The 21,801-nt window shown below is 50.4% G+C and overlaps 1 protein-coding gene across 1 annotated transcript in view; it reads left to right on the top strand.

Moving 5' to 3' along the window:
- Clpb (ClpB family mitochondrial disaggregase) overlaps nucleotides 1–21,801 on the top strand; it is a 120,532-nt gene that overhangs the window by 97,929 nt on the left and 802 nt on the right. Inside the window, exons 7-15 of the mRNA XM_050122614.1 lie at nucleotides 738–852; nucleotides 9,739–9,816; nucleotides 10,939–10,994; nucleotides 15,067–15,111; nucleotides 15,574–15,735; nucleotides 20,430–20,586; nucleotides 21,142–21,215; nucleotides 21,337–21,456; nucleotides 21,610–21,714. Coding sequence (XP_049978571.1) covers nucleotides 738–852; nucleotides 9,739–9,816; nucleotides 10,939–10,994; nucleotides 15,067–15,111; nucleotides 15,574–15,735; nucleotides 20,430–20,586; nucleotides 21,142–21,215; nucleotides 21,337–21,456; nucleotides 21,610–21,714 — 912 coding nt within the window. The remainder of the gene's footprint in view (nucleotides 1–737; nucleotides 853–9,738; nucleotides 9,817–10,938; nucleotides 10,995–15,066; nucleotides 15,112–15,573; nucleotides 15,736–20,429; nucleotides 20,587–21,141; nucleotides 21,216–21,336; nucleotides 21,457–21,609; nucleotides 21,715–21,801) is intronic.

Below are 21,801 nucleotides of genomic sequence, written 5' to 3'. Positions count from 1 at the left end.
ATTTATTTTTTTTAACTTCTGTCAAGGTCACTACTGGAACAGGAAAACACTACCCAAGCAGCAGGTATTTTTCATCCACTCTGCCCACAAGAACATTTGCAGCCACAACTTCTGTGACGGGGCCTTACCTAGGCAGCTCTCTCCCAGGAAAGATGCCCACATTACCAGGGCCGCTTAAGACCTGGCACTTCCTTCTCAGTTTAGGATCTGCCCGACACGCTCAGCACCCTCTGCCTGGTTACCGGTCCTCCAGCCTCTTCGAGTGCCCTGTGTCCCAGAAAGCCCCCACCCAAGCAGTCCATATTTACGTATCTTCCCCTTTCCTGAACGTCTGCACCGTCCCATCCAGCTGTTAATTCTCCTGTTGTGTCTACCCTTACATTAATGTTTATGCTCACCAGATGCTGCTGCTAGGTCAGAGTCTGTGTCAGAAACAGCTGGAACCTGTGTTAGGAAGCACTCTGTGGAGTCAGGATAGGCTTACAGACATTCAGAAACTTTCAGTAGCACTTTCAGTGAAAAGTACAGTCATGGATGGAAGCTCTTACCCCCGTCAAAGCACGAGGAGAGTGGTTCTGCCCAGGGAGTATTTGTGGATAGACCCTGCCACTCCTGCTTCCTGAACCATGGGCTAGGGATCATCTGGACCAGCCTTCAGTGTCCATGAGCCCAACCTCTGTAGTTTTCCCCTGCGCGCTGAGGCCAGCCTCCCTGAACCATTTGCTTTTTCTCCCCAGTACACGGAGAAGCAGAGGAAGCGTGAGGCAGAAGAGCGGCGCCGCTTCCCCCTGGAGCAGCGGCTGAAGGAGCACATCATCGGCCAGGAGAGTGCCATTGCCACCGTGGGTGCTGGTGAGTGCTCCACCACAGGGGTGCAAGGCGGCCCCAAAGCCAGAGAGATGTGGTTTATATTCAGGGTTATTATTTGTGAAGTGCCATCTGTATGCCAGGTATTGTCTTAAGCTCTTGGTGCATTTTAGGTCATTTAGTCCTTATAAGCGATGCTATGAGATAGACACCAGCAAATATCATTTTACAGAGGAACATGGTGCGGCATCTAAGAAATTTGCTCGAGGATGCTTTCCTGGGCTTGGAATCAAACTCTTGTCATCATCTGGTCCATTAGCCTACCTCCTACTTTTAAGGTGAAACATCTGAGACTCAGAGCGGTGGTAGCTGAGCTAGAACGAGACTTCGGTTTCTATATGCCAGCCAGCTCAGAACTCAATCCCAGACTTTGAGAATGGTTTGCCAGCAGCCGCGTGGCCAGATCTCAAGAAATGCCTTCTTCCCCACTGCTAACAGGCTCATTCCCATCCTAAGGGCCCCTGCCAAGCACAGCTCTCTCTCAGCAGATATGTACACTAGGTGCTGCTGAAGGCAGGAGCCTTGCCTCTGTTCTCATTCTCAAACCCGTGCCAGTTTCAGGGTGACGAGACAGGTAAGGAGGGAAGCAGTTGCTTGTAGCAGACTAAACTAATTGGAGGTGGTGAGGTGATTCTCCAAAGAGAATCTGCACCAGCTACCACAGTCTCAGGCCTTGGTTTACACCTATGAAATCAGAATCTAGTTTTGTTTTGTTTTAAATATTTATTTATTTATTTATTTATTTATTTATTTATTTATTATGTATACAATATTCTGTGTGTATGTCTACAGGCCAGAGGAGGGCACCAGACCCCATTACAGATGGTTGTGAGCCACCATGTGGTTGCTGGGAATTGAACTCAGGACCTCTGGAAGAGCAGGCAATGCTCTTAACCTCTGAGCCATCTCTCCAGCCCCCAGAATCTGGTTTTTATGACCTGCCACTGAACCAGGGTGTAACACCCTCTATCCTAAACTGTCTGTGCCAGTCCTGCTAACTGGCCCCTCTAGTTCTAGGCATATCTTCCCATTCCATACCACCCAGAGTCTGTCCAGGACTCACTGTGTTCTGCCCACTAAGAAAGGAGCCATCAGGTGGGAATCCAGGCTGCCCTCTTTGGGACATTCTGGGGACACATTAGGGAATAATTAGAAAATGGTGGCAGTTACCCCAAGACACATTGAGCCCAACTTTTTACCTCCATCGTCCTCATGTATCATGGAAGCTTATGAGCCTTTCACCAGGGACCTGACTCCTGCAGCAGATGAACAGAGCCTAGGGACCAACGCTGGCGTCCCCTATAAAAGTCAGAAGTGACCACATCTATGTCCAGCTGCTACATACGGGGTAGGAGCCCCACCTGAAGGCCTAACAGAACACACCATTGCTCTCAGTGATTCAGCCAACTTTCTCCTGACCTCTGACCTTCACTTCTCAGCAGCCCCTCAAGCTCAGAAGCTAAAACACTTCCAGAAGCACCATTTTACAGGGGCCCTGAGATGCTGCTTTCCTCTGTGTACTTGGGCTTCTTTGGCATCACGTTTCTTGCCTTTATAGTGAAGTACCATGACCAACACCCCATGACTTTGAAGCCCATGTTTTTCTATATGCCTCCCAGCCCACAATCTAGTCCCTGTCCTCAAGATGTTTTCTTGGGTTGGGTCCTGTACTCTTGAGAGCTCCATTCCCTCAAAGCCTCTCTCTGTCCTGAACTCTGCACGAGGTCAACAGTAAACTGGCTGCCAGGAAGGCCCACCCCTTTCCCCATTGTGTATAGATTGTCCCTGCTATGGCTCTGGTGACCCTACACAAGACAGTACCCTTGGGGCCCATGTTGTACAGGGCTGTGCTCTTTCTTTATTTCACTTACTGTGTACCTGCCTTTCTGAGGAGCCACTCTGAGGATGTCCTACCCCATGTTCATTCCTGTGACCAGATCCTAGAAGCTTCTGGATTCCTGGAAGGAGGAGTGAGCAGCCTAGCGGCTGTAGCTGCAAGCCTGGTCAAAGCATGAGACACTTTCTACCCAGGACCCTGGCACCTCAGAACCCCAGCAGGCATAGGAGCGTGGGCAGATGTAGAGGACATTTAGGCATTTCTGGATTCTCCAAGCTAGTGTCGTGTGTGTGTTTAGGACCATCTGGATGGACACAGAGCCTGGCACCCCATGGGTACCATGAGAATGGGCAGCCAGAGAAGTCCTCCAGAATGAATTGATTTGATAAATGGCCATTTATTACCCTCACGAATTGGCTGAAACCAATTTCGGTCACATCAACCCCTGGTAAGTGCTGGGATATTGATTTGTGCAAAGTAATACAGTGAATTTATCAGTGTGATCCCCAGCTGCGGGGCTTCTAGCAAGGCTGGCGCACAGTTACTGCCTTACAAATGGAGGAGCTAAAGTACCAGTCCTGCAAACCAGGCCCCCAAGGCTGCTCTCGTCTGTTAGGGTCACCAGTTCCATGAGGTCACACAGACTACATGGGCATGGAAAGTGAGCTTCTCCTTCCAGAACCCAGTCAAGTGATAGAAGATGGCAGACTTCCTGGGAGCTCAGCACCAGTCCCGCTCTCCTCAGAAAGGCTGTCTGCTGAGCATACCAGAGCTAGGCCTCCAGTCACTAGCCTCTTAGAATATTTCCTTGGCTCCACCTCCCTTCTCTCCATGGTTCTCAGACCTAACCTCTCTTTCTTATCCTGTACAATTTTTACTGATTTCGCTGCTGTGATAAAATACTTAACAAGAAGCAAACATAGAGGGTCGGTGATGGCACATACATGTCTTTTATACCAGCACTTGGGAGACAGAGACAGGCGGATCTCTGTGAGTTCGAGGCCAGTTCAAGAATACAGTCCATAATAGCAGGCAAACCATGGTGACAGGAGCTTCAGGTGGTTGGTAACAGAGCAAGCAGCTATTGCTGGTGCTTAGTTCACTTCCCTTGTTACTAAGTCTGAGACCCTGCCCGTGAAATGCTACTACCACCACCACAGTTAACCTAATCTAGAAAAATCCCTGAGGCATGCCCAGAGGCTTGTCACCTAGGTGAATCTAGAACCTGTCAAGTTGACATTGTGAACCATCACATCATGATGCTCTGATCTGGCCATGCAGTGACCTTCTCTCCTTCCCCTGGTGTTCCTGCTGGGCCAGAGTGACCTTTAGAGAACACGTATCTGAACAGCACTCCCATGCTGCAGCCTGTGAGTGTCCTTACTCTCCTAATGTGGCACAGGGGACCCCTCCATCGCTGCCTCTGCCCGCAGCACCCACCGGTCACAGCACCCTGCCTTTGCTTTCCTTTCTGAGTCTGTCATGCTGCCCTCTCTGCCTGAAGCTCCTCCTCTGACCTTCTGCCACCTGGGGTCCGGTCCAGCCCTACACAGTGACTAACCGTTGGGTAGCAGTATACTTCAGGCTCTGTAAGAAGAGACCAGGACGTGTTGTGTTATCCATTCCCACTCAAAGGAGGTGCTAAAGCGGTGTATGAAATTCACTTGTGTGCTGTGGCCCTTTGTGCCCCTATCAACTACTCTGAGGAGAGAAGAGAAGCAACATCCCTGCCCTCTAGCAGCTCACAGGCATACTGGAGGGAACACTCATAAGGTTGTTAGTTACAGTGATCCTCCTTGGCCTTTGACCTCCTGAGTGGGCAGCAGGGTGGGCAGCGGGTGCCTGCAGATCCCTGGCAGCTTCAGAACTGTGTCTGTATAGGACATTCCCCCAGGTCCCAGCAGAGCCTCTGCGTTCCCTGCACTCCCACGTGCAACTCCATGCACCCACAGCACATCTGCACATGCACCTCGGGCCTGACCACATACCCTTCCCTGGCAATGCCTTCCAGCTTTCCCCTGAACATATGGCCCTTTCCCTGGGCTTCCTAAGAGCAGCTGTCATCACTTTGATGGTTTGCTGTCTCCTTCTCAGAGATCGGGACCTACCACCTGTGTCAGCTGTTTCCCGGGGTTGGGTCACAGCTGTACAAAGGTGAAAGAAGACAGAGCCCGTGTTGATACCGCTTGTAGACACAAGGGTGACTCTGAGCCACGAGCATCTCTGAAGAGCTGGTTCCACAGGAGATGCCACAGCATGGAACAGCTGTGTTCTCAGTTACTTTGGGAATCCTCTCACATGAGACCTAAGAACTTATCCAGAGGGACTGGAGAAATGACTCGCCAGTTAAGAGCACTGGCTGCTCTTACAGAGGACCTGAGTTCAGTTCCCAGTACCCACATTGGGTGGCTCACAACTGCCTGTAATTCCAACTTCAGGGGTCTGACACCCTCTTCTGGCCTTCAGCTACTTGCCTACATGGCATACACACATAAATAAAAATAAATTTAAGCCAAGCGATAGTACTGCACGCCTTTAATCCCAGCACTCAAGGGGGCAGGGGCAGGCTGATCTCTATGAGTTAAAGGCCAGCCTGGTCTACAGAGTGAGTTCCAGGACAGCCAGAGATACACAGAGAAACCCTGTCTCAAAAAATAAATAAATAAATTTAAAAATAAAAAGAATTATCAGGAAATATGAGTCAGCTAGCCAGGCTGCCCCAGAACCTTCAATTGAATGGAAGCAGAATCCTGGGCTGAGAGGAGGCAGCTCTTTCTTCTCTTTGCTTTTTCATACATCAGAGCCTTCTTAAAATGTACTATTCTACCTCATGCTCAAGTATGAGTGCCATCCAGTCATGGATGCTCCACCATACTCCCGGCACACCGTCCCATCCGGAACCCTCAGTCTTCATGACAGTGCTTCCTACAGCGGTGTGTGCCAAGTGAATGGCAAAGCTTGTTTGCAGAAAGGGTGCATAGGACTCCTCAAGGGCTCAAAAGAGACCAGAAGCCTTTCTCCAGAGTGGCAGAAACCACCAGCAGAACTGAGTCTCTCCCAGCCACACTGTCCTCTATAAAATGGGAATTGGAGACTCGGCCTTCCTTTTTACAGTCCCAGAAATACCAAGAATTAATTTAGTCAACAGTCATTAAGCCATCAAACCGATGAGGGCTTAGTTGCAATAATCCCAAGGAATCAACACGTCTAGCACCGGCCTCCCCAGAACAGATTGAGGTGGGGGCACTTTCTCCTCCAGATACTAGGGCAGTTAACAGAAGAAAACACCTTACATTGTTTTCCCATGTCTGGTTTTAATTTCCTCCTTATGAAGCAGAGACAGTACATACGTCTTGAGATTCTTATACTGTTGACGGATATTTAAAAATGCTCACACTAGCTGGGCATAGGTGGCACATGCCTTTAATCCCAGCGCTCAGGAGGCAAAGGCAGGTGAATCTTTGTGAGTTCAAGGCTAGCCTGGTCTACAAAGCGAATTCTAGGACAGCTAGGGCTACATGGAGAAACCCTGTCTCAAAGAAGATGCTGACACCACGGCAGTTTGTGGTGGCTCCCACTTTTAATTCAGCACTTGGGAGGCAGAAGCAGGTGGATCTCTTTGAGTTTGAGGCCTGGTCTACAGAGCAAGTTCCAAGACAGCCAGGGCTACACAGAGAAACTCTTGTCTCAAAAAAACATAAATAAATAAGAAAGAAGGGAAATAAAAAATAGAAAAATTTAAATTGCCGACCCTGACTGCCACCATTGCTCCCACTGCAGCCCCTGTTACTTTCACGCTAGTCACTGCCCTCTCTGCAGCCTTTCTTCCTGCTCTCCTGACCATTGAGTCACTTCTTCGTGCAGAGCTGACAGTATATGAGTCTGTGTTCACTGTAGAAGTGAAGAAATGGAAACTGTAAAGGAATGGGTATTTTACTGAGTCAGGCACAAGACTCCAGGCTAGCTCCTCCTAACTCATCATCTCTGCCACGCCACCCTGTAAATGAATACACACCAGAGAATTGATTGGCTGGGGCCATTTTGGTGGAATTAACCCTGAAGACTTGGTACAGATGCATCCTTCAGTGCCTCACAGTAAAAGCCCTAGCCAGGAAAAGGCATCTAGAAGGGACAGACACAAGCGGGTGTGCACTGGCATGGCCTGTAAGAGCGGAAGCACATGGTTGGAACTTGCAGAGTTGGGGCTTTTAAGGGGGCAATAGGGAGGAGCTTCTGAGTTGCCCCCACCCCCGGCACTATGGAGAGAGCCAAGAGTGGGAAAGACAGGACCAGGGGACAGTGTGCTGAGTGTGCAGATTGGAGGACTACAGAGAGAACACTTTGAGAGTGAGTCAGGGCTAGGAGAACTGACTCCCTTTGCTGTGCTCCTAACACAGTGTGTGCTCTTCTGATTATGTTCCTATGAACCTGAGCAGGTTTCCGTGTGTGTGTGTGTGTGTGTGTGTGTGTGTGTGTGTGTGTGTGTGTATCTATAAAACAGGAATCACCTTCCCTGCCCATCTCGCCCCATATAATCACAGTGAGGAAATGTGACATTACTGATACAGGGGTTCTTTATAAGTTATAAAGCTCTAGCCAAGTAAGTTGCACATTTGCTGAGCCACAGAAAGAGCATCAGCACCATGGCCACATGGATGTTTCCATCTGGCCTCTTTGCAGGACTCTTCCAGGCTCCCCAGCCTTAGTTAGACCTTAGCCACCCAACCAGCCACACACACCCTGGGGCTCTCGCCTTTTCCAGTTTTTCCTGGCCGCCTTCATTTTTCATTCTGTCGGACTCCATCTGCTAGGCCGTTTTTCTCTTCAGATATTATTAGAAATATCCAGAGTTATAATTGTTTAATGGTTGGCATTTCGCCTGTTTCACAGGGACCCCAGAGCAGGCCCACCCCAAACTCATGCCCTGGGTCTGGCAGAATTGACCAGGGACAGCTGTGCAGTGGAGTCTGCCTGGCATTATAAAGAGCTCTCCCCCAGGTGCATTATTAGAGAGAAGGGAAAGATGGCCCCGGGCGTAATTCAATTCCACATTCTCCATGGTGAGTTGTTTTTTTTCTTGTGCTGCACAGCCCAGCAATGGGCTAGGACGCTACCCCAAAAGAACAGCCAAGAGCAGAAACTCACAAATGTGATACCCTGCCTGAGGGGGTCATACCACCTGTCTGAGTGATGCTGGGTCCTTCTGCCTCCCCAGATATACGAAGCCTAATCCTGCTCCGGGCTTCCTCTGTTCTCAATACAGATTCTTATCTCTGCCAGCTTTTGGGAGAATGCTGACCTTTTCTCAGCCCTACCTTTATGTATGTATGTATGTATGTATGTATGAATGAATGAATGAATGATGTTCACACATAGCATCCACAGAGTCTTCACTTCTTCCGTTTTACTACCTGGACCTGTTCCCAAATACCCTCAACCCTAGTTCCATGTTTCTGTTGGCACGAGGGCTTGGCACTCAGGCAGGCTTGGGGTTTCCCCCTTTAGCCCTCAGTTCACACCCATGAGGTCTCTGAGTATTCCTGACCAGCCTTTCAGACAGTCCCAACCAGCCAGTTAAAGCAGATCCAGATGCCAGCCCAGGGGAGCAATCAGGCCGTTTCCCCAGCCCCTTCTCTAGGAGCAACTCCTGGCAGCACAGGTGGCTAGTCTGGATTCCATGGGTTTGCACGGCTTCCATCTGTTGCTGGAAGGTGAGGAAGATGACAAGCACAGGCCTGAAAGCCTTAGACAGGTTGTCCAGACTCGGTCGGCTCCTACCCATCCCTTGTGTTCATGTCATCATCCTCTGCCCACCTCACTTTGTGCCAGCCACCTCTGCAGATCCCGTCAGCCCCCGAGATCTGTCATCATTTCCTCAGCTGCTTTGAGACTCAACTGCATAACACTCGGGAGCTTGGCTCCTCGAGATGGGCAGGCACATCCCTAGGCCTGTTGACTTCTCCACTGAGTACGTTTCCAGGCCTTGTGCTCTGACATATGTCCTTTTCTTATTTTCCTGACACTCTGGGGACCAGAGCAGACACACCCTGATGGTGCACAGTGCTCTGTCCTCTTGTGTCCTCTTCCTGCTCCTAACATCAGTGTCTCTGTCAGTGCAACCCATATTCCATCTCGCTTCTTACAGCAGCTGTATTGGGATTTTTTTTTTTTTTATAAAGACAAGTTTTGGGAAAGAAGAAACTCTTGTGTGACTTAAACAAGTCTCTTTATCCATCTTTCTGTTTCCTGTTCCAGATAATGGAGTTAAAAATCCTTTTCCTTCAGTGTTTTGTGGGTTGTGAATAAATACAAGTTTCCAGTTGTACCTAGTGTTCAATAGAATACTCTTATTACGGTCCTGCCTTGTCCCACCTGAAGCCCGATTCTCCCACTCCGTACTGAGACTCAGCTTCCTCACCTTCATGCAAGCAGAGCCTCAAGGCTTAGTGCAGACCTGCCCCACTCCTCACCCCAGCCTTCCGGAGTTAGCAGAGATGGACCCCAGGCTCTACACTACCCTTGATTGGCCCCAGAAATGCTTTTAGCTGTTTCCACTTCTTAAATCACAACAGAACAGACATTGGTTTCCCCAAATGGGAAACAGCCCAAATCTTGTACCTCCCTGGGCCCCTAGAGGCATCACCATAAAATCTTCCCTCTACTTCCCCAAGTGATAGAGGACTGACCAGCGAGAGTTAACATTCTTCTCAGATTCTCCTTCACCAGTCCCCCACCCCCTTCACCTCCATTCACCATCCACCCGCCTCTCCGTTTCCCTAGCAACGCTGAGTGCTCATCCTGGAAAACTTTATCCGAAATCTGCTCTGGGCAGCTTTCCAAATCCATGCTAACCTGATTAGGTGTCTCTAGGGACCTTGCCAGCTAATCAGATTAGGCAGCACTAATGGTAGTGAGGACTTTGAGTGGGCACAGAGCAGTAAAACATATTGTATACTTAGTGATAATTATCCTGCCTTTTGTGTCATTGATTTATCTGTCTCCCTCCCCATCCCGTGTTGTGTGTTTGGCCGTAGCGATCCGGAGGAAGGAGAATGGCTGGTACGATGAGGAGCACCCTCTGGTCTTCCTCTTCTTGGGATCATCTGGAATAGGTAATCACAGGCAGATCGGCTAGCCACTGGGGCAGAAGAGCTGGAGAAGCTCCAGAAACAGCTGTCCAGACTACAGAGCTACCAAGAAAAGAAGACCTGGGCTTCTTAATCATGTTCCATTTACCAAGAGCTGGAATCGCTACTCCTTCCCCCGTCGTGGTTCAAGGGTGAATTTACTTGGTACACCAGATCACTGGGTCCTGTTATCCCTGGCCCACGTACTGTGCATCCCCAGGGCTCCCTTTGGGGACAGCTGAACCACCTTAATTGCCTGGCACATGAGCTGTACTTGGGGCAGCTTACCTTTGGGGGGCTCAGGAAAACTGTTCTAGTAGTCAGCTGGGCTGTACCGTCCGAGATAATTCTCCGCCTTTCCTCCACCTGTACCATGGTCTCGATGGGTGTCTCGAGACCCCCATCTTCCCCTCCCAGCAACTTCATGGATCTGATTCTCCTCGGATCCCAAGAAGTTGGTAACCCTGATCATGAAGCCCTATGTACCCACAGAGTGGCTTTACCATCATTCTAGATGGCCCTTCCAAGATACCACTTTGCCACAAGATCATCTGTGGAGCTCATGGGAAGTACTCTATCCTCCTCAGCCATTTCTTGGCTCAAGGTTTCAGGATCTAGCTGAGTGGCTGGATCCTGAGTGTGCACAAGAGATGCGGAGCAAGAGGCCATAAGCAGGGCACCCAAGAAGAGATGCAGTTTGTGCTGAGCTCCAGAGAATAAGTGACTTATGAGTCTTCTTCCTGCCTGTCCCCACTCTGAGAGTGCTGCTACAGAGAAAAGCCCTTGGGAGACAGTCCAGACTTTCATTGTGGTCCCAACTTCGCCATTTATTTTCTGGGTGACCAATTTTGGTAGAGCTTCTGAATCTCAGCTCCCTATCCGTAGAAGTACTTGTCAGGGTCCATGTATTCCTAGTGTTCTTTTTAGCTTTTTAAGACAGGGTCTCTCTACATAGCCCTAACTGTCCTGGAGCTCACTATATAGATCTTCTGCCTCTGCCTCCTAAGTGCTGGGATCAAAGATGTGAGCCACCACTCTTGGCCCTAGTGTTCTTTCATGCCGAAGACCGTTGCCTGGGCCTGATCCACCTCATCCCCTTATTCCTAGGGAAAACCGAACTGGCCAAGCAGACTGCCAAGTATATGCACAAAGATGCCAAAAAGGTAAGGAATTAAGACCAAGGTCTAGTCAACAAGCCAGGGAAACCTTGCTGTTCATGTCTGTTGTCCTGAAGAGCTGGTCCTGGCCCCAGAAACAGGCCTTGGTTGTAGCCGGGACTGGCTCCAGGAATCATCTCTTCATGCCGCAGTTTCTGCAGCTGTGGAATGAAAATGGCCATCCTTAGCCGGCCTGAGTTAGAACTCTTGGGAGAAATAGACGAGATTTCATCCACACGTACTGAGCACCTGGCCCATGCCAAGCTAACAGTGTGTATTATATTGAGGCCCCTGTCTGCAGGAGTTCAGGCTAGCTCAGTGTTAGTCAGGTTGGGCTGTGCTACAGGAACCTCGGGAGGAACTGGAGAAAACAAGAAGGGATGGTGTGGTGTCTGCTGCGTCTCTCTCTAGCCTGTGCCCTCAATGGGACTGCCGCTCTGCTCCTTCTTGTAGCCCAGAGCCATGGGCTCTTCCCAGCAAAGAGCCATTCCCAGCCCCATTTATCCACACCTGGCTTTTAAAGGCCTTGGGTGACAGGGATGCTTTTGAAAACTCCGTCCTTGCTGACAGTACAAAATACTCAATGAAAGCTAAATATCTTCCCAACATTAAGGCTAAGTTTCCCTTTTCCAAGAGGTTGCTCAAGACTTCAGTGCGCTTGCCTGGTTTCATGAACATCTCCCCACTTCCCCACCCTCCACATGCAAAGAAGGGTTGCTTAGGCCCTTTCCAGCCAAGTAGCCCAGCAGTCAAGTCCTGGACTTCTATCCCTTGTGGCCCCTGTTCCCTTGCCACCTCTCTGAGGATCCTTGGAGCCAGGCTGTGTGGGCATCTCCTGTGGATCAGCTAGCAGAAAAATGTAAACCTTCGTCTCTGGCAGACCCACTAGCCGGTCAGGCAGGCTAGAAGTGTGTGGCATGCTGTTGTTCTCCAACTGAAACAGCAGCTTTAGACAGTTCATCAGGTTGGCAGCGATTGAAACAATTAGCACTCTGGAAAGGGCCATAAACTACAAGACTATTAGGAAGATACAGTTACGGGCAGGAACCACCTGATTAGGGATGAAGAATTCTGAGTGGCTTAATTTTAATACTATCAGAAAGGTTAATATTTAATTACAAATTATAATCTCTTTATCCATGCTGTCTTAATATATCTTCATACACACTGGAAATAGGAGAGTATCTGCTGATTTGCTGCTGTAGAAAGGAGGGGCCCTAGTAGAAGACCGGTGATACGGGTACTTTCTAGGCGGAACGTCTAAATAGGAGACAAGTTTACTCCCATTCAGGGTGTCCCCCAGGTGGGATGGTGTCTTCCATCAGCACATGCCTGTGTGTCCTGCCTACACCTGCTGTAGTGTACACAGTGAGCTGTGGTGCACCAAGCTCCAGAGCCAGGGACCCTTGACTGGAGTTCCAGCTGTTTTCTCAGGGCAGAACTCTCCAGCCCTGTGTCTGAGGTTGTGTTGAGCGTCACCTTTCTCCTGTCCCCAGCAGTGTCCTCCTGCTGTGTGAGGAGCTTAGCGCAGTACTGACTTGGGTCTGCTGTTTAGTTGAGAGAACTGAAGCCCTGCAGTAGAGGCCTGAACCCGGAGTTCAGCCTTCCGCTCTTTTCTTAGTGCCATATTCTCTGCTGCTCTAGGGTGAGGATTTAAACTGTTGAAATGTTTCACAAAGGAAAATGAGGTGCCTAACAGCCCCCCCCCAACACTTACTAAATCCTAGATGATTCTTCTATAAAACCCCTGATCTGTGCAGTCCCCTGGGCCAACTCATTACAGAATGTGTTTACACAGACATTGTCTGCCCATGGAACATTCGTGTTTGAAGCATGCCTTCAAAATCCAAGAGAACCCTGGACTGTAAGCTGACTAACCAGTGTTCCTGGCACCTCCTGGACACTCCATAAAGCAAAAAGTATTAGGTTTGAGCCCTGTGTCCCATGGGTCATCACAGGCAGGAGCTGTCTTCCTGTGCCGCCACACTGAGCGCTGGCCTGCCTCTCTGCTCCTCATTTTACTGGTTTGTGAAGAGACGCTAGTGCCTCACCGCCTCACAAGACATTGTAGCTGTACATTGGTAGCAGGCCCACTTGTGAGCTTGTTGGCTTTCCTTCCCTCGGCTTCTGCACTGATTCGCCCTGGCTGGACAGCCTTGTTAGCTCTCATCAGAGTTAATAATCCTTGAGAAAGAACCTTTGTTCTGTAATGTCGTCATAAGGTCAGGTACTAGAGCCCAAAAGACTTTTGAGTGTTAGTGTCTGTATGGTTACAGGGTAAGAACCAGTATTTGGTCTCCTCCCCTGTGGAATTGGCCGAGACTCTGTTTCACCAGTGTCTTCGTAGTAGGTTCCGTAATGCTCCATAGCCCATTAGATCCCTGAGATGGCAAATGGTGACCGCCATTTCTCGGAGCGTTACCCAGAGTGCAGTCAGTACCTGTTGGATGAGCTCTTGGTTGCTGTTATCTCACTGTGTACACAGCACCAGGGTAAAGTCACATGTCACCAAACAGGCAGTGGTGGCGCACGCCTTCAGTCTCGGCACTCAGGAGGCAGAGGCAGGCAGTTTTCCGTGAGTTCAAGGCCAGTTTAAAGCTAGTTCCAGGATAGCCAGAGCTGCTACACAGAGAAACCTGGGGGCGGGGGGGGGGGGGTCACATGTAACCAGAAAGATTCTAGCCAAGAATATTAAGCCCAAAAACTTGTGCAAGTTACTTAGCAAGACTCTGAAATAGACTCCGGAGTAGCTGGGGTGAGAGCACTTGGCATAGGAACCACTGCTCTGGACCTTCTGAGCACAAACCTCCGAGCCTTCCAAGTGAAGACTTCTGAGAACCCAGCTGGTTGGAAGAGGAGGAAATGAAGCACAGTACTTGTCATAATTAAAAACTTAACAGCAAAGCCTGCCTGACCTTCGTTTCCTGCTTACCACAGGCTTATAGTTCTAAGGCAAGTAGTAGCTTCCTCAGGACATTGTTGGGCAGGTAGCAAGCCTCACAGATGTGAACTGTTGTCATCAGAAGCGTGTCCATGACTCTTCCAGATTTTTGCTCTCGCGGTCAGAACCTTTCCAGAAACTTCTGTGAATGAGCTGATGAGATGCTCTTGGAAATGTTGCTCATGCCCCATGAACTGAGAGCAGTCCCCATCCCACATAGCCTTAATAATAGTCTTTCTAAGACCTTTCCTTCGTAGTGGCTTAGGTCTCTGCTTAGGCCCCAGCTGACTCGAGGAGAGGAGTCAAGAGCCTAGTGTTGCCCAGGAGAGACTGGCTGGAGGGCTAAAGCCACAGTCAGTGACAGCGCTGGGACTGAGCACCTCCCTCCAGCCTATACCTCTGTATAGTGACAGGACAGAGAACTCAGACCACTTTGCTGAGTGCCTGGCCAGAATACAGCTGTGCATGCCGTCTCCTGAGTGTCCTGCTGCCCTGTGCCCGCAGCTCCTGGGAGCAGCAGTGCTGTACATTCTGTAAGAGTTCGGGGTTTTCAGTAGCCAGGTGCCCGTGACAAGGAAGGGCTTCTCTACCTCTGCCAGGTCACATGCCCTAGCATCTCTTTCCTGGCACTAACTGTGGCCTTCTCCCTAAAGGGCTACTTTCTGAGCCACCTGCCCGTGGTGGAGAGAGGAGACCTGCAGGGTCGTCATAGAAACCTAAGGGGAAGAATGGAAACAATAGCTTGTGCCATAGGCCTCCCACAGCCTTGCAAAGTCCAGGAGCTATGGAGCCCTGTCCTTCATCTTCGCTGGTGCTGCCGGCTCCACTCAGACAGCTGCTCCTCAGAGATGAGAGCATGTGGAGCACCCTCAGAATGTGGGAGGGGGACCAGTAGAAGCTGCCTGAGGGAAGGACATGGTGAACCATATTTCAGAAGGCAGAGATGTGAGCTGCCTCGCTAAGGTAGAAAATGAAGGTGTCAGGAGGGAGAGTGAGTGAAAACAGAAAGTGCACTTGGGATGGCAGACATCTCAAGCTACTGTGGCCTAAAGGCCTAGGATAGCTGAGGGCTCCGGCCTGGGTCCTTCCCCTGCCTCCTGTCTCACAGTGACGGACCTCCTGCTTTTTTCCATGCAGGGCTTCATCCGGCTCGACATGTCTGAGTTCCAGGAGCGACATGAGGTGAGACAAAGTCTCAGGGAAGTGTGGCTAAGAGGGCCTGTTGTCATGGCTACTTTTGTGTTTTGTTTGACTTGTCAGTCGAGCCTTTGGCTTCCAGTAAAATCAGCAGCCCTAGGATCTATCCTGGGGCATGGAGGTTACATGCGCAATAGAGTCAGTGATGTCTTCTACACCACATTTGTTCTGAAGGAAACTGGCCCTGTTAATACTACATGCAGCCATCTTCCCACACTGGGAACACATTGTAGGCTAAGAACACAAAAAGAAGCCAGACGGAGGTGGCGCACACCTTTAATCCCAACACTCAGGAGGCAGAGGCAGGCCGATCTCTGATTTCGAGTTAGGTCTTCAGAGTCTAGTCTGTAGAGCAAGTTCTGGGACACATCCAAGGCTATAGAGAAAAGCCCTATCAAAGAGAGAAAGAGACAGAGACCTTCCTAATATGTTTTTGTCCTATACCAGGTAGCCAAGTTTATTGGCTCTCCACCAGGCTACATCGGACATGAAGAGGGTGGCCAGCTGACCAAAAAGCTGAAACAGTGCCCCAATGCAGTTGTCCTTTTCGATGAAGTGGACAAGGCCCATCCAGATGTGCTCACCATTATGCTGCAGCTGTTTGATGAGGTAAGAGCAGACTAGGCCAAGGTGAAGAGTAGGGACACAGCATTAATGGGGGTTGCAGGCAACAGGAGCCTAGGCCCAGAGCCTGTCTGGTTGATCCTCTCTTTACTGCTCTCTCTTCCCATGTATACTTAGTTACTTGGGCAGTGTGACTCCATCCCCTCTCGGGGCAGGCCCAAGTGAGGCACTTGAAAGGAAATCAACCAGATTTCATGGCTCCCAAGCTGCCTTCCAGAGGTGCCATGGGGTAGGGGTGAGGGAGACAGGAAGTTTAGGTCTAGCCCTGCTCCTGACTGACTTTATAAGCGTCACTGCTCATCTCTAGATATCAGTGACAAACAAGGAGGTTGGAGGTTGCATTATTGCGTGTGTGTGTGTGTGTGTGTGTGTGTGTGTGTGTGTGTGTGTGTTGCCCACAGAGGCCAGAAGAGGGCATCAGAAGTTACAGATAGTAATTACTATGTGGGTTCTGGGAATCAAACGTGGGTCCTTTGGACAAGTAGCCAATGCTCTTTAACTGCTGAGCCAGTTTTCTGGGTCTGCACTAGTTCTTTTAAAATGACAGCCACATTATTTGTAATGAAATTGTGTGACTGGTGTTCATAGGGCCCATCTCCTTACAGACTGGGCAGTCCTTCCACTAGTTAGGGTGAGCTAGAAATAAGAACTTGCTCTTTTTGGGGGGTTTCTCTGTAGCTTTGGAGCCTGTCCTGGAACTTGCTCCCAAGGACCACACTGACCTTGAACTCACAGAGATTAGCCTGCCTCTGTCTCCTGGGATTAAAGGTGTGCGCCACCACTGACCAGCAAGAACTTGCTTTTCTTGGTGTATTTGATGTGTACCTCTAGTAAAGATTTACAAAAAAAATAAAATAAATAAAAGATTTACAGACATCTTTGCTGGTTACTATGATAGCTAGGAAGAAATTAGCTGATTTTTTTTTACAGGCAAAAATACCAAAGTTCAGAGAAGGTATAGATGGTAAGTGCACAAGCGACAGAGCTTCTGTGAAAACGGGGGTGCTCTGTGGATACATGTGACCCTGTGCCTGTCTCCAGGAGATGCTAAGAGCTATACTAGCTGGCATCGTGTGCAGATGGGGTCACTTTGGTCTTTGGTCCCCTCCAGCTTTGCTTCCCGTGCCCCATGAGGCACAGGGAGAAACTCTCCAAGAGCAATTAACAATTTAGGCACCAAGTCACAGGATCCAACAGGCCCGAGTACATTCGGGTGACTGGCCCGTCGTCCTCTGCAGAACAGCTGGCTGGGAAGACGACAGCTGGGACGACAGTGGGAAAGGCCAACCCTCCGGCCAGTCTGCCCCTGTCCTGCCACAGGGCTCCACCAAAGGCCTTTTAGGAAGTCTAGCACAGAGCCCAGCCTGCTAGTTTGTGATGCCCTTGGTCAGAGCTGCAGTCGGCGGCTATGCTTGTTGAGGGCAGGGCTTCAGCTGGTGCCCTTCAGCCCTTCACCAGCCCCCAGGCCAGCAAACACTGTGGGGTAACTGTAGTTTTTGGTTTTTGAGACAGGGTTTCGCAGTGTAGTCTTGGCTGTCCTGGAACTTGGCTTCAAACCCAGGCCCACCTGTCTTTGCCCCCCAAGTACTAGGATTAAATATGTATACAACCATGTGCTTATGAGGTGAACACAGAGAAGGGCTGAAAGGAGAAAGCTGACACCCCCAAAGCCTCAGGGGTCTGCAGCTCGCCACAGTGCCACAGTGCCGTCAGGTGGAGAGCACAGATGAGGTAGCCAAGGACACACAGCTAGAAGGAGCCTCAGACTTGCCCGGCATTCTGCAGATCCTGGGTTCCGTCCTTGGCATGCGTGCACAAGTGCTAAAGAATCCATCTGTAGCTGCAGCACCTGGCCTAAAGCAGTTTCCATGGGATGTAGAAAGCTCTAGACATTTGCCTGTAGGGAGAAAGTGGTGCCCACATGAGCCGATTTCTGGCCAGCACCGAACCATGGCCTGAAGCAAGAAAATCTGCAGACCAAGCAACAGATAGAGACCCTCACATGCAGGAAGGGGACGCCTGGAGACCAAGGAACAGATGGAGACCCTCACGTGTAGGAAGGGGACGCCTGGGGAGTTGCTGTGGCTAAGAATGTGATGCATATGAACCACCCATAGCTACTCCAGAATTTAGGGACACTCTGGCCAAAAGCTACAATTCATGATTCCTTCAGCACAGAGGCTAATAGAGGCCTCAAGGGAGGCCACGTCCATCTCAGCAGGGTTCTGTGGCACAGGAACAGTGAGGGATTAAACTGTGAGCTTCGTACGAGTCAGAGAAGGTTCAGGGAGGCAATCAGGACTCACCCCAGTGATAGGCAGTCCCCAGAGTGTAGCTCTTGTCTTTATTCATGAGGTGTTGTACAGGGCAGCAGGGCACAGCCTGCGGTGCTAATGATGAGCTGAGTGGATGGGATGCTGAGGTGGGAGCTGTGCCCAGGGACAGTAACAAGTGCGGCAGTTAGGGGCACGGGGTTCAGACTTTGGGGTGATGGAAGTCCCTGGAACCATACCAGGCCTGTCCTCCCAAGCCTGCCCTGAGAAAATCAAGAATTCTATGGCAGTTACCAGAGCACCTGAATACTTGGCTTATCTCCCGTGGACACAGCGCTATAGCCCAGCATAGAAGTCCCAGAAAATCCTGGACATTGAGGATTCATAATGATCCTAACCCTAAGTATTGGCTGGGAAGATAGGCAGCCCATAAGCCTGGGGCGAGATTTGCACCCCAGCCAGGACAAGGACAAGGACAGTTTCATCTTTGGAACACATCTGAATTACCAAGAAAACTGAGGTGTGAGTGCTGAAAGTCACCTTTGGGTTAATTGTGCACTGCACCTGCTCCCCTGCCCACCTGGATCCATCCTGAGGCCCAGTTATGAGCAGAGCTTTGGTCTCTCACATTGAACTTGCTGCTGGGTTATTGCTAGGTCCGGGACAGCAGTGCATGAACCCAGTCCTCAGAGATGGGCTTGAAAAGCTAGTGTGGACCACACAAAGTGAGGTGCCAGGTACATGCTTGGCCATGTCATACAGGCACGCAGACTTGGCTCCCCCACCGACTCCGTCATCTTAGAGCCAGTGAACTGGGGCAAGAGCAGAGAGCTCAAGGACTGACCCTGCTTCCCTTGCCCTCCCCTTTGGGGGGCCGGAACTGAAAAGCAAGGAACAGGAACAAGCCCTGAAAGCAGGCCCAGCACTAGGGATTCTTGCCAGTGCACAGACTGTAGAAGCAGAGACTACCTCTGACTCATTCTCGTGCCATCAGGGAAGGGGAAAGCGTGGGGACAGGTTTAGGCTGGAGCAGGAGTCCACCATAGCTCAGTGATCTGTCCCCAGGGCCATGTTCTCTCATTCTGTCGTACCTCAGACAACTCCAGGCAGAGATTGTCTCCCTCTCCCTCACACTTGTCTCCAGTAAGAAGCAAAGGATTCAAACTAAGTTTGGCCTAGAAAGAAAGCCAGTGAGGAGGGCATGAGGCTCGGAGTGCTGGACCCTGGACAGTGATGAGCAGCCTGGCTGAGTAGAACACTGCAGGGACAGTGCCCTTGCCTGTGCGCCTGCCGCTGCTAGCACAGCTGTCATTGTTAGTGCACAGATGACCAGGTCTCTGCTCCCTTCACCCGGCTACTTTCAGAACCCTGTACTTTTATTCCTGTTTCTTCCCTTTGCTTCTTTTCCTGTTCTTTTGTGTGCCTGCCTCTAGGAGAGACAGCTTCCTCAATGTCACTTCTGGAAAGAACTGAAAATTCAAAAAAAAATTCCCAAAGTGCTTAGAGGAACCTCGCCATCTATTCCTCCTTGCCAGCATGGAGGACAACTCCAAAGATAACTGAATATGGTGGTCTACACCTGTAACCCCAGCACTAGGGAAATGGAGTTCAAGAGTTCAAGTTCATCGTCAACTACATAATAAGTATGAAGCTAGGCATGCCTGCATGGGACCCTGTCATTAAATGATAGATGATAGATAGATAGATAGATAGATAGATAGATAGATAGATAGATAGATAGATAGACAGACAGACAGACAGACAGACAGACATAGCTAGATGGGTGGGTGGATGGATGCATACATACATACATACATACATACATACATACATACATACGCAGGCAATTAGGCAATGACTAAGAGTGCTTGCTTTTCAGTTCCTAGCAGCCATTTCATCTGGCTCACAGCTACCTGTATGTCCAACTCCAAAGGATCTAGTGCCCTCTTTTGACCTTTGTTGGCACCCACACGTGCAGACTTTAGCAGATGTTAATAGCCACAGGAGTAACAGCTGTCTGACCATTTGCCCTTCACCAATGCCATGTGTGGTCCTGATAATCATCCTCTAAGATGCCCTCCCCTGCACTTCTGCAGTGACCTAGGCTTTCCTTCATCATCATCATCATCATGATTGTTTCCTGATCTCACTGACCCTCTAGGCCAGGATCATGAGAAGGCTCAGAAAGTTCCAACCCAGTAGGCCTCCAAAGGAAGTGTGTTTGACTGGAAGCCAGGAATGCTAGGTGCCAAAAGTAGGGGCACCTCACCTGGAGGCCTCGGTTGGTAAACCCGTCAGGATGTGAGTCATATGCCCAGAGGGCTTAGAGTGGGAGGCAGCAGCAGAGGGACTTGGGGAACAGCTGTCTGATGGAGCCTACCCAGCTACCAGCTTCATCCTTACCAGGGCCGCCTGACAGATGGCAAGGGGAAGACCATTGACTGCAAGGATGCCATCTTCATCATGACTTCCAATGTAGCCAGTGATGAGATCGCCCAGCATGCACTACAGCTGAGGCAGGAAGCTTTGGAGATGAGCCGAAATCGAATTGCCGAAAACCTTGGTATGATGTGTGGCCTGGGCTATCCAGGGAGGTGATCTGAGCACAGGCATATCTGGGGCAGAAATGGAACTGAAACCCTTAGAGTAGAAAGTAGGCATCATCCCAGAGGGTAGTGGGGACAAGAGATAGTGCCCACCCTCAGGAAAGCCCGGGTCCACCAGTTTACAGCATGGCTTCAGACCCACCCCCAGCCCTAGGGACCAGGGAGATACATATTCAGCGGGTCAGAAGTTGGGGAAGTGGGCAAGGCCTCACGTACAAGGGTCATGGAGATGTCATCAGAGTGAGGCCGCTTCTGCCTTTCTCCTGGAAGAGCCTGTAGGCCTCTTTGCTGGGTCAGAGCTGTCTGCCCCAACCCAACCAAACCTGCGTCAGTGCTTTGTGGCATCTGTAAGCCAAAGGGCCTCAGAAGTCATCTAGGTGCTCAGGACAAGGCTGGGACCTCAGACTGTGGCTACATGCACTCAACAGCAAGCCCAGGCTTTTCCCTAGGGCCAGCACAGCCCCAGAGGTCCTGAGTGTGATGGCTAAGTACTTTTTGATCTGTCTTCACAGGGGACGTCCAGATGAGTGACAAGATCACCATCTCAAAGAACTTCAAGGAGAATGTGATCCGTCCCATTCTGAAAGTGAGTTTTTCTTTTGGCTTCCTGCTGGGGCTCTAGAAATACGGAAGTCCCTGTCTCCCCCATTGGTCCAGAAACCTCCCCACTGTCACTGAGCGCCTCCACCCTTTACCTGTCTCTGCAGGCTCACTTCCGGAGAGATGAGTTTCTGGGACGGATCAATGAGATTGTCTACTTCCTCCCTTTCTGCCACTCAGAGCTTATCCAGTTGGTCAACAAGGAACTGAACTTCTGGGCCAAGAGAGTAAGAGAGGACTGACTGCCTGTGGGTGGGGATAAGATATCTGGAGCCAGTGGTCCTGGGGGCACGGTCTCTCAAGGCCCCTGCGGACCAATGTGCCTAGAGTTAGAAGGTGCTGGGCAACATGCAGACAGTCCTCTCTCTGACCCACCTCAGGCCAAGCAGAGACACAACATCACACTGCTGTGGGACCGTGAGGTGGCAGATGTGTTGGTTGATGGCTACAACGTCCACTATGGCGCCCGCTCCATCAAGCATGAGGTGAGCACAGAGGCCTGAGACAAACACGGAACCTCTACACCCTCCCCCCTGGTGCCCTGGCTTCCATGCTCAGCCGGTCTCCCTGAA

The sequence above is a fragment of the Alexandromys fortis genome, unplaced genomic scaffold, assembly GCF_014885135.2.
Source record: "Alexandromys fortis isolate MF-2015 unplaced genomic scaffold, M_Fortis_MF-2015_v1.1 scaffold_209, whole genome shotgun sequence".
Lineage (NCBI taxonomy): Eukaryota > Metazoa > Chordata > Mammalia > Rodentia > Cricetidae > Alexandromys > Alexandromys fortis.
The sequence above is the reverse complement of the archived record's forward strand: the minus strand, read 5'-3'. Positions and strand labels throughout refer to the sequence as shown.